Below are 13,875 nucleotides of genomic sequence, written 5' to 3'. Positions count from 1 at the left end.
GCTACTTAGGATTTTTTGACTTTACAGTGGCGTGGAAGTGATATGCATTCAGTAGAAAGCAGTGGATACGCTAGCAATGCTGAGGCAGTGACCCACAGCTCCCAGTCAGCCATGTGACGATGAGGATAAACAACAGATCCTCTCCAGTGTACTATGTTGCCAGATAATTTTGCCCAACTGGAGAGCAACGTAAGTGTTCTGAGCATGTTTAAAGTAGGTTAGGCTAAGCTGTAATGCTCAGCAAGTTAAGCATATTAAATGCATTTTCGATTTATGATATTTTCAACTTACAAAGGTTTAATCAGGAATGTAATCCCCTCATAAGTCAAGGAGCATCTGTACTGAGCTGGAATGCTAGCCACAAAAAATGGAGAAAACCTACACTATCCTATGCCAGCACTTCAAAAACAGAAGGGCTGAGGGAAGACCACAATGAACCTAGAGAATATATCATTACTCTTGGCAAGACTGGACTACTAAACAGATGTCCAAAGACCAGAAGGGGAGACAGCAACAATATCTCATGTCTGTGCCACTTTTCCAGAACAACAGGTATGAAGTCCTATCATTTTATTGTACTGGAACATTCTTGCCTAAATAGGGCCTGCCAGCCTAAGCACAAATGAAGGATTACATGGCTACTGGGCAAATTTCAATAGCTCAAGAGACCCTCACAATCACCCTGTCACCTGGCACATAGATACTGTCACACAATAAGAGCCCAACATCCACAGGGTAATAGTATAGTACAAAAAAAGTAGTACAGAGTCACGTGATCAAACACAACTGAGATAACAGAAATGAAGAGATCAAGGTTCTAGATGGGCTTTGCCACAAACTAGTTATAAGATCTGGGGCAGAGGCAGTGTAGTATAATTGCAACTATGCAATTGAGTGTGCCAAGCACTGAACTCAGGAGTTCATAGACACTGAGCACCTAACCCACAGTCAGATGGGTAAAGTTCTCAGATCCAATCTGCCCTTAACTAGTTAGGGTTTAGACCAAGTCAATTCACATCTCTAGAGCATAATCTCACTAACTGTACTGATTAGAGTGGTATTTCCAAAGTGTAGTCCACAGAACAAGCAAACAAACAAACAAAAATGATATGCTTTCTCAATAAAAGAATTTGATGGTCAAGTAGGTATAGGAAAAAGTGCCTATATAAACCACCAACCTTAGAGATTTACAACGTGCTTGAATATAGTAAAGGCTCTGAGAAGTGCTATAGTTAAATATCTGCTTAATTTTCTTAATACAATTTTTAAATGCAAAACACACTTTGCTGCTCCTCAAAAAATTAAACACAGAATTATGATATGACATAGCAAGTCTACTGCTGGATATATACCCCAAAGAAGTAAAAGCAGGGACTCAAACAGGTATTTGTACACCAATGTTCACAGAAACATTATTCACAATAGCCCAAAGGTGGGTGAAAGTAACCCAGGTGTCCACCGATGAAAATGAACAGATAAACAAAATGTGGTATATACACATGATGGAATATTATTCAGCCTTAAAAAGGAAGGAAATTCTGATGCATGTTACAACACGGATGAACCCTGAAGACATTATAAGAGAAATAGGCCAGATACAAAAGAACAAATATTTTATGAGTCCACTTATATGTGATACCTAGAATAGTCTAATTCATAGAGACAGAAAGTAGAACAGTGAGTACTAGGGGATGGGGGGAAAAGGCATTATTGTTTAATGGGTACAGAGTTTGAAATAATGAAAAGGTGGTGGAGATGAATAGTGGTTATAGATACACAACAACGTGACTGTAGCTAATGCCACTGCCACTGAATTGTACATTTAAAAATAGTTAAAATGATAAATTTTATGTTATGTATATATATATATTTTTGAGACAGAATCTCGCTCTATCTTGCCCAGGTGGGAGTGCAGCGGCACAATCTCGGGTCACTGCAGCCTCTGTCTCCTGAGTTCAAGCAATTCTCCTGCCTCAGCCTCTCAAGTAGCTGGGACTACAGATGTGAGCCACCACACCCAGCTAATTTTGTATTTTTAGTAGAGACGGGGTTCCACCATGTTGGCCAGGCTAGTCTCGAACTCCTGACCTCAGGTGATCCACCTGCCTCGGCCTCCCAAAGTGCTAGGATTACAGGCATAAGTCACCTCGCCTGGCTTATGTTATGTATATTTTACTATAATAAAAATAATTAAAACCATACTTCACCAAATACTGGGTTAGTTTTAACTGTAATATTCAGTGAATATGAAATCACTAAAATAACCAACATAATTACCTTACCTCAGCTACACAACAAATTGACCCCAAGGCTTCTCCACGAAAACCGTAAGTTGTCAAATTTTCAAGATCTTCATGACTATTTATTTTTGAGGTGTAGTACTTCATTGCCATTACAGGTGTATCAACAGCCTTGATACCCTCCCCGTTATCTCGCACCTCAATTTTATCAAATCCATAGTTCTCCTATAAAATGTCAAAAAACACTTTTAATATGTAAAAATATTAAACTGTTATCACACTTAGAAAGAAACACAAGTGAAAGAATTTTGACATTTATTTACTTTTATGGAAGCATAGCATTATGGATATAAGAGTTGAAATTCTTCAGCTCTACTAATTTCTAGTTATGGTGCAATGGGCAACTCCCTTGTTTTCTCTGGACACAGATTCTACTGTTGAATAAGGAGGTTAGGCTGATCTTTAAGGTTTCTTTTCACTGTTTCATTATCATGGGTATTTACAATAAACAATAATTTATGTTTAAATTTGACTAAAAAAATTCTTCTGAATTACATACACCTTTGGTATGTATGGCCCTCAAACAAAACAAAACAGAACAGAACTCCATCAGCGACAAAGTAACACATGTTCTAGTGAGGAAGAACCTAGCAAGTATCATTATTCAACCTGATTGTTATTTATTTATTTTGTTTTTTGTTTCCTTATTTTACTTTTCTATGGTAGGAATCAACCTGATATTTAATACTTTCTCCCTTACTGTAGACATAAAAATCTATGTTTACTACATTATAACTTTCTAAATCTTTTTCTGCAAACAGCCATCTAACAGGAAACTGCTGAGAAAACACATCTAATTTAGCAACAACAGTGAGTTTTTAATTTGAAAAAAATCAAGACTTTTTTTTTAGATACTCTGTCACTCAGGCTACATACAATACAGTGGCATGATCATAGCTCACTGTAGCCTTGAATGCCTGGGCTTGTGATCCTCCTACCTCAGCCTCTTGAGGTGCTGGGACTATAAGTGCACGCCACAGTGCCTAACTATTTTTATTTTTATTTTTTGTACAGGTGGGGTCTCACTTTGTTGTCCAGGCTGGTATCAAACTCCTGGCTCCAAGCGATCCTCCTGCCTCAGCTTCCCAAAGTGCTGGAATTACAGGTGTGAGCCATCATATCAGATGAAAATTTTTTCAAAATCTCAATTCATAGCTTAGTTTTATATTCTTATACTAAAAATATGCATATATAACAAAAACAAAATTTAAATTCTCATAGTGATCACACTTTCTATGAACACCATATTCTAAATTTGGTAGCCAACTTCCATAATAAATAAGTCTGACTTTACTCCACAAAGTCTTATGTGTATGACCACAGATGCAAGTTACAAAGGGGGAAAAAAAATCTTTCTATAATTATGCTGACTCTGGCATTTAAAATAAAATCACGTCTCTTTAATAACCTAAAATGATATAATACTGTATATGTCAGCAATTTTTAGATAAATTAGATATACAAAACATTGGAGACAGATGCCTAAGATTTTCTTCCTCACACCTCTCAATCTAAAATTCAGTTTGGCTGGGCACAGTGGCTCATGCAAGTAACTGCAGCACTTTGGGAGGCCAAGGCAGGCAGATCATCAGAGGTCAGGAGTTTGAGACCAGCCTGGTCAACATGGTGAAACCTCGGTCTCTACTAAAAATACAAAAAATTAGCTGGGCATGGTGGCACACACCTGTAATCCCAGCTACTTGGGAGGTTGAGGCAGGAGAATCGCTTGAGACCGGGAGACAGAGGTTGCAGTGAGCCGAGATCGCACCACTGCACTTCAGCCTGGGCAACAGAATGAGACTGTCTCAAAATAAATAAATAAACCAATAAAGTTAAGTTTACATTCTGGGAACCGTCTGTCTTGCTCATTTTAAAGAAAAATCAGGCCAAGTATGGTGGCTCACGCCTGTACTCCCAGCAATTTAGGAGGCTGAGATGGGTGGATCACTTGAGGTCAGCAGTTCGAGACCAGCCTGGGCAACATGGTCTCGAAACCCCGTAATAAGAACACAAAGATTTGTTTAAATGTTTAAAATAGTACCATCACGTTTAATTAATTATGAAAACATATCTAGTCAGGATAGCTATTATAGCATAAAACCATAATGAAACAGGTCTTATTAAGTAGAGCCACACATTTAAGGTGTATATCTTAAAATTCTACAAAGCAAATAATGGTAAATGTCAAGAGACTAAAATTTACAGCCAGATTAAAATATTTAACTTAGTTTATACAGGACTTCTGTTGGCTTTGTAACACTGTTTTAAAAACCAGTTTTTCTTCCAGAAATGTTTAAGAAAAAGATGTTTGCCTGCCAAAGATTCTTAAGTGAAGTCTGTCAGATATAACTATCTAATCCTGTTTAATCATTATCAATTATACTCTAATCAGACTGAACTGACTATATGAAATGCCTAAGAAAAACAAATTGTCTTTCTTTGGGTTTAATTTAATATATTTGTTTTCTCATTTATAAAGCTTAGAGTGTATTCAAAACAGAGCAGAGGTTTGATATAGAAGAATGGTTCTCAAAGTGTGTTCCATAACCCACCAGCATCAGCATCAATTAGAAATTTACCAGAAATGCAAATTCTCAGGCCCCATCTAGACTATGAAGTTGTATGAGTAAGACCCAGTAACGGTTTTAACAAACATCCTAAGTTATTCTGATGCACTCAAACATCATGAGAACCACTGGCACAGAGAGAAGATCAAGAATGGGTTTTAAGAGTGAGAAAGACCTGGATTCTAGTCTTAGCTCCACTACTTACTAATTATGAGACTTTGGGAAACTTCTCAGAACATTATCTGTAAAATGGGTATAGTACGGCCAGGCACGAGTGGCTCACACCTATAATCCCAACACTTTGGGAGGCCGAGGTGGGCGGATCACCTGAGGTCAGGAGTTCAAGACCAGACTGGCCGACACGGCAAAACCTCACCTCTACTAAAAATACAAAAATTTGCCAGGTGTGGTAGCAGGTGCCTGTAATCCCAGCTACTCAGGAGGCTGGGGCAGGAGAATTGCATGAACTGGGGAGGGAGAGTACAGTAAGCCGAGATCACGCCATTGCACTCCAGCCTGGGCGAAAAAGCGAGACTTCGCCTCAAAAAAACAAAAAATAAATAAATAAATAACAAATAAAATGGGTATAGTAGTAGTTAAGTCACAGTGTTTTATGACAAGTGATTTATAAGAAGGGATTTTATTTTACATATAGATATATATATATTTGTGTCCATATAAAATATATATATATATATACACATACACATGTCTACCTCATAGAATCTTATCTGGTAGATAAGAAAAAGTTAGGTCCCTTTCCTACAAATATATTTCTATCAGCATTGTTTCTAGTTCTATAACACTAGAAATAGCATAAACATCTGATAATTAAGAGATTTAAAAAAATGTATTCTTACATTCAATCAGATTTATTTACCTTCCTAGTACGTACTAGGTACTAGCCAGGTAAAGAGGACACAAAAATGAATAAAAAAGACCATATCTCTATGTGTTAGCAATTTAGAACAGGGGAACTAGTCATGGAAACTAATTGCAACAAATCATAATGAGTGACATAGGCCATATTTACTCAAATGATTTAATATACAGCACTTAAATTTTAAAATGTGAAAAAAGTAACAAGGGAAACGGTTTGAAATTAGATTAGATGGAAAAAATAAAATGCAAAAGTAAATATCTAAAACAAGGAAATATGAATAACCAATATTTGTAGAAAATACAAACATTAGACGTCTCAGGTGATGGAGACCTAAAGAACATGTTTTCTTTTATATTTCCTTTAGTGTTACTATAATGTTAATTTAAATCAAAATTTATTTTTAAGGATTTACTCTTAAGACAAAGGGTCCAATGTCCTAAGAATAATTTATTGGTGTAAAGAAATAAAATAAAGGTCACAGTTTAAGGAGAAAACATGTGTCCAGCCCCTATTCTTTGTCTTAAAGGTATTTGGGTTCTCAAGGACACTCACCAGTTTAACATCTATGCTTGTGGCACCAGCATCCAAGGAGTTTTCAATAAGCTCTTTTACAACACTGACCACCGAAGTGATGATCTGAGAACTTGAAAGGAGTCGAACTGTTGCCGCAGGCAATTGTTTCATTTTCGCTTTTAACAGAGCAGCTAGAAGATAAAAATGCAACTTGTAAGAATTGTTAAACATTCCTGACCAACAGGACAAACGGCAATAATAATGACAGATGATAACAGATCATCTTCATTGAGACTTACTGTATGCTATGCTCAACTGTTAGCACATACAATATTAAGTCTTCTATTTCTGTTTTTTTTTTTTTTTTTTTTTCTGAGATGAAATCTTGCTGTCACCCAGGCTGGAGTGCAGTGGCTTGATCTCGACTCACTGCAACCTCTGCCTCCCAGGTTCAGGCACCCCTGACCCAGCCTCCAGAGTAGCTGGGATTACAGGCGCCCGCCAGGACACCTGGCTAATTTTTACATTTTTAGTAGAAATGGGGTTTTGCCATGTTGGTCAGGCTGGTCTCAAACTCCCGACCCCAAGTGATCCGCCTGCCTTGGCCTCCCAAGGTACTGAGATTACAGGCGTGAGCCACCACGCCCAGCCATAAGTCTTCTATTTCTTCTTATTACCCTATGAAAACAGGTGTCATTATCACCTCAATTTTATAAAACTACTGAGGCATAAAGAAATTAGAAAACTTGTCCAAGGTCATCCAGTTATTAAGAGGCAGAAGTAAGGCAAGTCCTTCAACAATTCCTCTATTGATACCTAATATATGAATACATATAAATGCCTATGAATAAAAATAACCAAAAATGGGTTCAAAAAGTCCGCAATATTCTACCACAAGCACCTAAAAAAAAAAAGTCCACAATAACATTAGAGGAAGAAATTGCTTTTTTTCTAATTTCTTCCAGGATTTTGTGTGACTAATTATATTCTGACTTTTCTTGCAAACTTGAACTCTGTATTTCCAACTGCCTGCTGAAATAATCACTAGCTCAAACTCCAGGTATAATTAACCAATCCCTACCCTAAACCCACAACTTTCCTACAGGAATAATCCATTCACCCTGACTCAAATCTAATCAACTCCTAAATCCTATCAATTCTTTTCTTAGTATTTCTCACGTTTAGTTCCCAATATAATTTCCTAATTAGCCTCAATGACTCTTCACCTTTGGTCACCCAGTCTATACTGCCGTTTATTAAAATGATGATTACAATAAGAACAGCAACTACTACATTAAATATATAGTATGCTGAACACTTTACATATGGGATTGCATTTAAACCGCTAAACCATAGAAAGTAGGTACTATGTATAAAACATTATACTTATTATGGACATTTAAGAGGCTGAAAGCTGAGTAAGTAACTGGGCCCAGGTACTTTTCACTTGAGATTTTTTCAAATCTATTTCCTTAAATGTCTGTGCCAACTACATCTTAGTCCAAACTCATTACAGTAGATCACTGAAAGCTCACAGATACTGGAATCAAGACATGCATGTTCTAAAAAGATTTCTTAAAAACAAATGCTATGGTAATAACTGAATAATGATAAGAACAATTGTGCTATAATGATTGTAATGTTGGCTGAGAATGACCAAGTGATAATATAACTTTGGGAAGTGGATAATGACAATCAGTTATGTGCCTTACCAACAGTCTCATTTAAACATCATTAGTCATCCATGCATTCTGATGAGTTATAATGCCTTTTTCAATCACTGAGCTCCTTTAGAGTTAGGATTACTGTTAATCTGAACTAGTCTCATACCAGACATGTCAGATAACTATGCTCTATATTATTCTGCCTACAACATTATTTTAATCATGTGGCTCCTCAAAGCCAATAATATAAAGCTCAAATCTCTAAGTTGGCATTTGAGGTCCTTTATAGATCCAACCTGCAAATCCAAAATCTCTGTTGGTAACTGGAAATCCTTTGTTCAAACAAATGAAAAATCCAAAAACGTTCTATGGAAATTCCATCTGTAAAGCATGCAGGGAGGGGGGTGCTTTTTGCATCTTATTGCCTAATTTCAGAAAAAATTACAGGAAAATAAGCACAAGCTTGACAACATGCAATTCCTCTGCAGAATCAAGATTTTATTGGACAAAAAAAATGGGGGCTGGGAGTGGACTCAAGGTACTTTATTTCCCATGACTAGTTACATGCTCCTATGATGATTTAATCCTATGCAATCTAGGTGCAAATAAAATAGCAACACCAAAAACAAACACAACAAAAAGTCATCAGTTTAGGATTATTTCTCAGGCAGCATAAAACAAAGACATATAAAGAAAGACTCAGTAATTGAGTTGGAAATGGAGTATAGGCACTATAACAATTACACAGGAGTTTAAGGAATGCACTTCTGGGAAGAGGCCAACATATTGGGTTCCGAGAGTGTTAACTGATCACAGTTCATAAATACGGTATATTTTGCTATATACAAGGCAAAGGTGATTGGCACAATGAAAAAAATATAACAGACCAGAGCCTATAAAATAGGTATTGGGGGTTCACCTTTATTACACATAAACTCAGCAAATCACTGAAATCCCTCCATAAATCAATTTGTCATCTATAAAAATGGAGCAAATCACTCAAATCCCTCCATAAATCAATTCATCATCTATAAAGATGGAGCTAATACCTCACTGGTTTACTGTGAGGAATCAAATAAGGAAGTATATATAAAGTGTTGTTCTACAAATGATAAGGCCTTATAAAATGTAGAGTATTATGAGAGATCATTATGTAAAGGAATGCTGGGAATTCTTTTTAAATATTAATTACCCTCTAATTAATCTATATATTTGATTCAGTTTTGGGGTACCCAGTTCTCAGGAGAGCAGCTGTGAATAACTACCTCTCAATAGTTGTTTTTGTTGTTCTCAACAGCTGGGAGGCTTTCCTGTCCCAGTCAAGCAGGACAACAGTGGACTACAGGCTACTCCATCATCATAACATTCACACAAATTAGTGCTGTCACAAGCAAAAGGCACCTCTGCACTCTTCCAAAGCTTCAGAATTACCTCAATCTAAGAGACAGATCTGCACTGTCCAATATGGTAGCCATTAGTTCATATGTAGCTTACTGAACACTAGAGCACTAGAAACGTGAGTAGTCCAAATTGAGATGTGTTAATACACACTCAATTTCCAACTCAGCATTAATAAAAATCATATCAATTTTTTACATTGATTATAGGATGATTTTATCCTACTTGGATACACTAGATTACATAAAATATATTACTAAAACTAACCTTTTAAAAAATCTGTTTAATGTGACTACTAGAAAATTTAAAATGATATATGTGGCTTATAGTTCCATTGAACAGTGCTGGATAGAGCAGTGGTTAAAATGGCAGGCTCTGAAATCACACTACTTTGGTTTTATCCTAGCTCTTACACTAACAGATATGTAACACTGAGGAAATTAAACTCTCTAAAATGCAATCACCTAATCTATAAAATGGATCTAATAATGATATCATATGATTGTGGTGAGAAGTAAATAAAGTAGTATATATAAATAATGTATTACAGTGTTTGGCATATAAATGCTAAAAACATCCCAGGGTACTGGGACTAAACTGAGCTCCTCTAAACCCCCAAATGAACAATCCCCCCACTTCTAACCCCTACCCCAAAGGGGCTCACACATTAGGCTTGGGTTCAAGAAGTCTTCCACCTCAGCTAGGAAATCCCAAGGATCTAAGAAAAACACTGATCAACAAAACTTTGGGGTATAAACCTAGACTGACTCCTTCTGAGCAGTCTTAATCTCATCATCTTTGTCTCGTTTCCTATAATACCTCATCTCCTACAATGCCAAATCCAAAATCTTTTTTTTAAATCTCTATAATTGCATCCCAACATTCCTCATTCTTCTAGTTTACTAAGATCATGGCAATTCATAGCATGAATTCCATCACACTTTATCTACCCCATCCCATTGTGTCTTCTGGTCTTAAGATGTCTGCATCTCTTTTCATACTCTTCTTCCATGTCATGTCATCTTTCTTCTCTCCTAATATTGCTACAGTCTGAATATCTGTGTCTCTACCAAATTCATAAGCATATGATATCTGTATTATCTCCATTTTATAGATTAGCTGATTGAGTTTTAGAAAGTTTAATTTCCTCAGTATTATGTAGCTGTTAGTAAGAGCTAGGATAAAACCAAAGTAGCGTGATTTCAGAGCCTGCCATTTTAACCAGTACTCTATCCAGCACTGTTCAATAGAACTATAATGTAAGCCATATATATCATTTAAAATTTTCTAGTACTCACATTAAAAAAGGTTAAAAAAAAAAAAAGTGAAGTTAATTTTAATTACGTATTTGGATAAACTAATATATTCAAAATATCAAATATCATTTTGTCCTATAATCAATGTAAAATAACTGTAAAGATTAAATTAATTAAATCGTATAATTAAACCTACTACATCTTTGTCCTGAACTGTAAAACTTTTTTTTTTCCTGCTGTACAACTTTTGAATGTAGGACATTATGTATTATGTATCTCTGGATGCCAGGCAGAACAATCAAATGCTTCACTCATGGCAAGCCCTTCACTTCATGAATATTAATGAAGGACCACTAAATATAATTTATCAGCATCTTTCTTATGCTAATGCAAACATTAGAAAAAGTATCCTCCTTCCCTTTATATACATAATTTCAACTGGCTTCCACACCATCCCCAGCTCACCTGTATCTCACACTTTTTTTCTGGACTTTAGGGCCTTACTTCCATCTACCTTCTAAATATCATCATTTAGATGACCTGAAGGCAACCTAAACATAGCATGTCCCAAACTGATTAGAGAATCTTTCTCTAACTTTCTTTTTTTTTTTTGAGACAGAGTTTCAGGTTTCGCTCTTGTTGCCCAGGCTGAAATGCAATGGCGCAATCTCAGCTCACTGCAGCCTCCACCTCCCGGGTTCAAGCGATTCTCCTGCCTCAGCCTCCCGAGTAGCTGGGATTACAGGTGCCCGCCACCACACCTGGCTAATTTTTTGTATTTTCAGTAGAGTCAAGGTTTCACCATGTTGGCCAGGCTGGTCTCAAACTCCTGACCTCAGGTGATCCGCCCGCCTCGGCCTCCCAAAGTGCTGGGATTACAGGCATGAGCCACCACGACCGGCCTCTAATCAACTGTTCTTCCTATATTTCTTGTTTAATAATAAAAGTAATAGCCATCATGAGAATTTTATATATATTATCCTATTTAATCCTCACAACTCTACGTATACTATCATCCTTTATCACCAAATAGGATTTAAAGGCATGGTAACTTGCTCAAGATCACAAAACTATTAAGTGGCAGATGCACACCTTGGCATGTTTGACTCCAAAGGCCATGATCTCAAACACCTTCCATCCAGGCACATAAAGCAAAATTAGAAACCTTGAAGTCATCCTAGAAATTCTACTCGCTCTCTACATCCTGCCACCCAGTCATCTCTCTCCTACTATCTAAATGTTTCCCAAACTAGTCCTCTCCTCTTTGTACTGCCTCCATTCAGCCTCTCAACCCTTCTCTCCTGAACTACTGCAATAACCACCTAATTGATATTTTGACTCGAATCTCAACCACCTATAGGGTTCTTTCTGTATTTAAATTTCATCATGTTGCTGCCCCACTTAAAATTTTTATAAAGGTTTCCAACTGCCAACCAGGTTAAGTACAAAGTTCTTAACAATTGGATTTTTGCCTACTCTCCCAGTCATCCCATCATTGCCCAAATGTGCTCTAGGGCGATCATACTGCACAGCTTGTCTTTTTTTATTTTTTTTGTGTGACAGAGTCTTACTTTGTTGCTAGGCCAGAGTGCAGCGATTTTGGCTCACTGCAACCTCTGCCTCCCAGGTTCAAGCAATTCTCCTGTCCCAGCCCTGCAAGTAGCTGGGATTACAGGAGCGCACCACCACGCCCGGCTAATTTTCGTATTTTTAGTAGAGACAGGGTTTCAACATGTTGGCCAGGCTGGTCTCGAACTCCTGACCTCAGGTGATCCGCCCGCCTTGGCCTCCCAAAGTGCTGGGATTACAGGTGTGAGCCACCGTGCCCAGCCAACTCGTCTCTCTTAACATGGTGACACTCACTCCTTCCTCAGCTCACATGGTTCTCTCTCAGCTGACTTCTAATCATCCTTCCAGATTTAGTTCAGTATCAACTCTTCAAGAAAGCCTTTCTTCCCCGCTGCAGCCTCCTTTCCTTCACCTGCCAACAGATTAGGTATTCCTTCCTCTGCAGTCCCCCTTTACCTCATTTCTAATTAACCTCATCACAAGTTACTCTATTAATATGTGTTTCTGTCTGTTCCTCCTGACTCAGAGTTCTTTGAGGACACGGGTTTTATATCAATCACAGATCCCTAGCATAGCCCCTGGAATATAGCACTCTATACCATATGTGTACCAAATGAATGCTTTTGAAAAAGTGGAAGGGTTTAATCGGGCTTACAAATCACAGCAAAGAATGTCTGGGAATATCAAGATAGTCAGTCTTCCATATTTGCTGGGAGGGAAAAGGAACACTTCTGAAGGAGTGCTGATGACCCGGAAAGTCAGTTAAGGACAACAGGTGTGCCTAAAAAAGCAGTAAAGATCAGAGAACTCACAGACTTCCATTAAAGAGAACACAAAGAAATCATTTATTTAAAGATCAGACTAAATCCAAAACAATTAGGTTCACAAAGCCAACAGAAATGCAAGATACATAGACATACACAGCCAACATTCTCTTAAGTCAATTTCAAAATGTTGAAAGCTATTTCGGCAATAAAAATCACAAACTTTCTGCACTGCCAAGGCGAGGGAAATTACATTTCAAAGGCGATTCCAAAAAACCTAATCAAGACTTTCCTCAGGATCAATTTTTGGTATTCACATTTCCTTAGCATGTAATATAGGTGCCTGTCTTCTTCGGCGTACGGATAAACCCAGAAGGCCACGAGCAAAAATCGTGATTAACTTTAAAGAGTTTAACTTGCACCCCTTGTATGATGCCACAGGATACAATACTATAAACCGCCACCCACACAAGATGAGTTACAGTTGCCATGGGTTAAATCTGCTGCCTGGAAAACAAACTTTAAGTCCTCCACCCAGAAGGGTCTGGGGAATGGGCCGCAACAAAGACCAAGCCACAACACCCCGTAGCCCAGACCCGCTCAGAGAACGCGTTCCACGTGTGCGCGCCCGCAAGCCCGGCTTTGCTTCCCGCCCCGCGGGGAGCGCCCTTAGCTGCCCTATAGCGTTCGCGCCCGGACCAGGACGGGTAGAGGGAAGGTGGCCCTCGAGCCATCGAGGATATAATAAATACCCGTTAGTCACACCACACTACCTTCCTTCTAGCGCGAGGCAAGCAATTACCATCCACTAGCGACAAGCAGCCAGCGTCTCACCCGGTGAGCAGGCCCGACCCCATACTCGCACCCACCACGCGCGCGCGCAGCAGAGCGGATGCAGGGAGCGCGGCACTGAGTCCCGCCTCGCCCGAGGGGAACGTGAGATTGGCGCTGCTCGCAGCCA

The 13,875-nt window shown here is 38.2% G+C and overlaps 1 protein-coding gene across 20 annotated transcripts in view; it reads right to left on the bottom strand.

The window, feature by feature from the left end:
• PMS1 (PMS1 homolog 1, mismatch repair system component) overlaps positions 1-13,875 on the bottom strand; it is a 131,444-nt gene that overhangs the window by 116,913 nt on the left and 656 nt on the right. For 7 of the 20 annotated variants that reach the window (XM_063647709.1, XM_063647710.1, XM_054479374.2 and 4 more), the window contains exons 1-3: positions 13,688-13,824; positions 6,303-6,454; positions 2,283-2,465 (exon numbers count right to left, since the gene is read on the bottom strand). In XM_063647709.1, coding sequence (XP_063503779.1) covers positions 2,283-2,465; positions 6,303-6,434 — 315 coding nt within the window. In that variant the 5' untranslated portion in view covers positions 6,435-6,454; positions 13,688-13,824. Of the gene's footprint in view, positions 1-2,282; positions 2,466-6,302; positions 6,455-13,666; positions 13,853-13,875 lie in introns of those variants that run through there. The other 13 variants (XM_063647713.1, XM_063647716.1, XM_054479379.2 and 10 more) reach the window with 7 other exon arrangements.

The sequence above is a fragment of the Pongo pygmaeus genome, chromosome 11 (genome assembly GCF_028885625.2).
Source record: "Pongo pygmaeus isolate AG05252 chromosome 11, NHGRI_mPonPyg2-v2.0_pri, whole genome shotgun sequence".
Classification (NCBI taxonomy): domain Eukaryota; kingdom Metazoa; phylum Chordata; class Mammalia; order Primates; family Hominidae; genus Pongo; species Pongo pygmaeus.
This window is presented reverse-complemented; position numbering and strand designations above follow the sequence as displayed.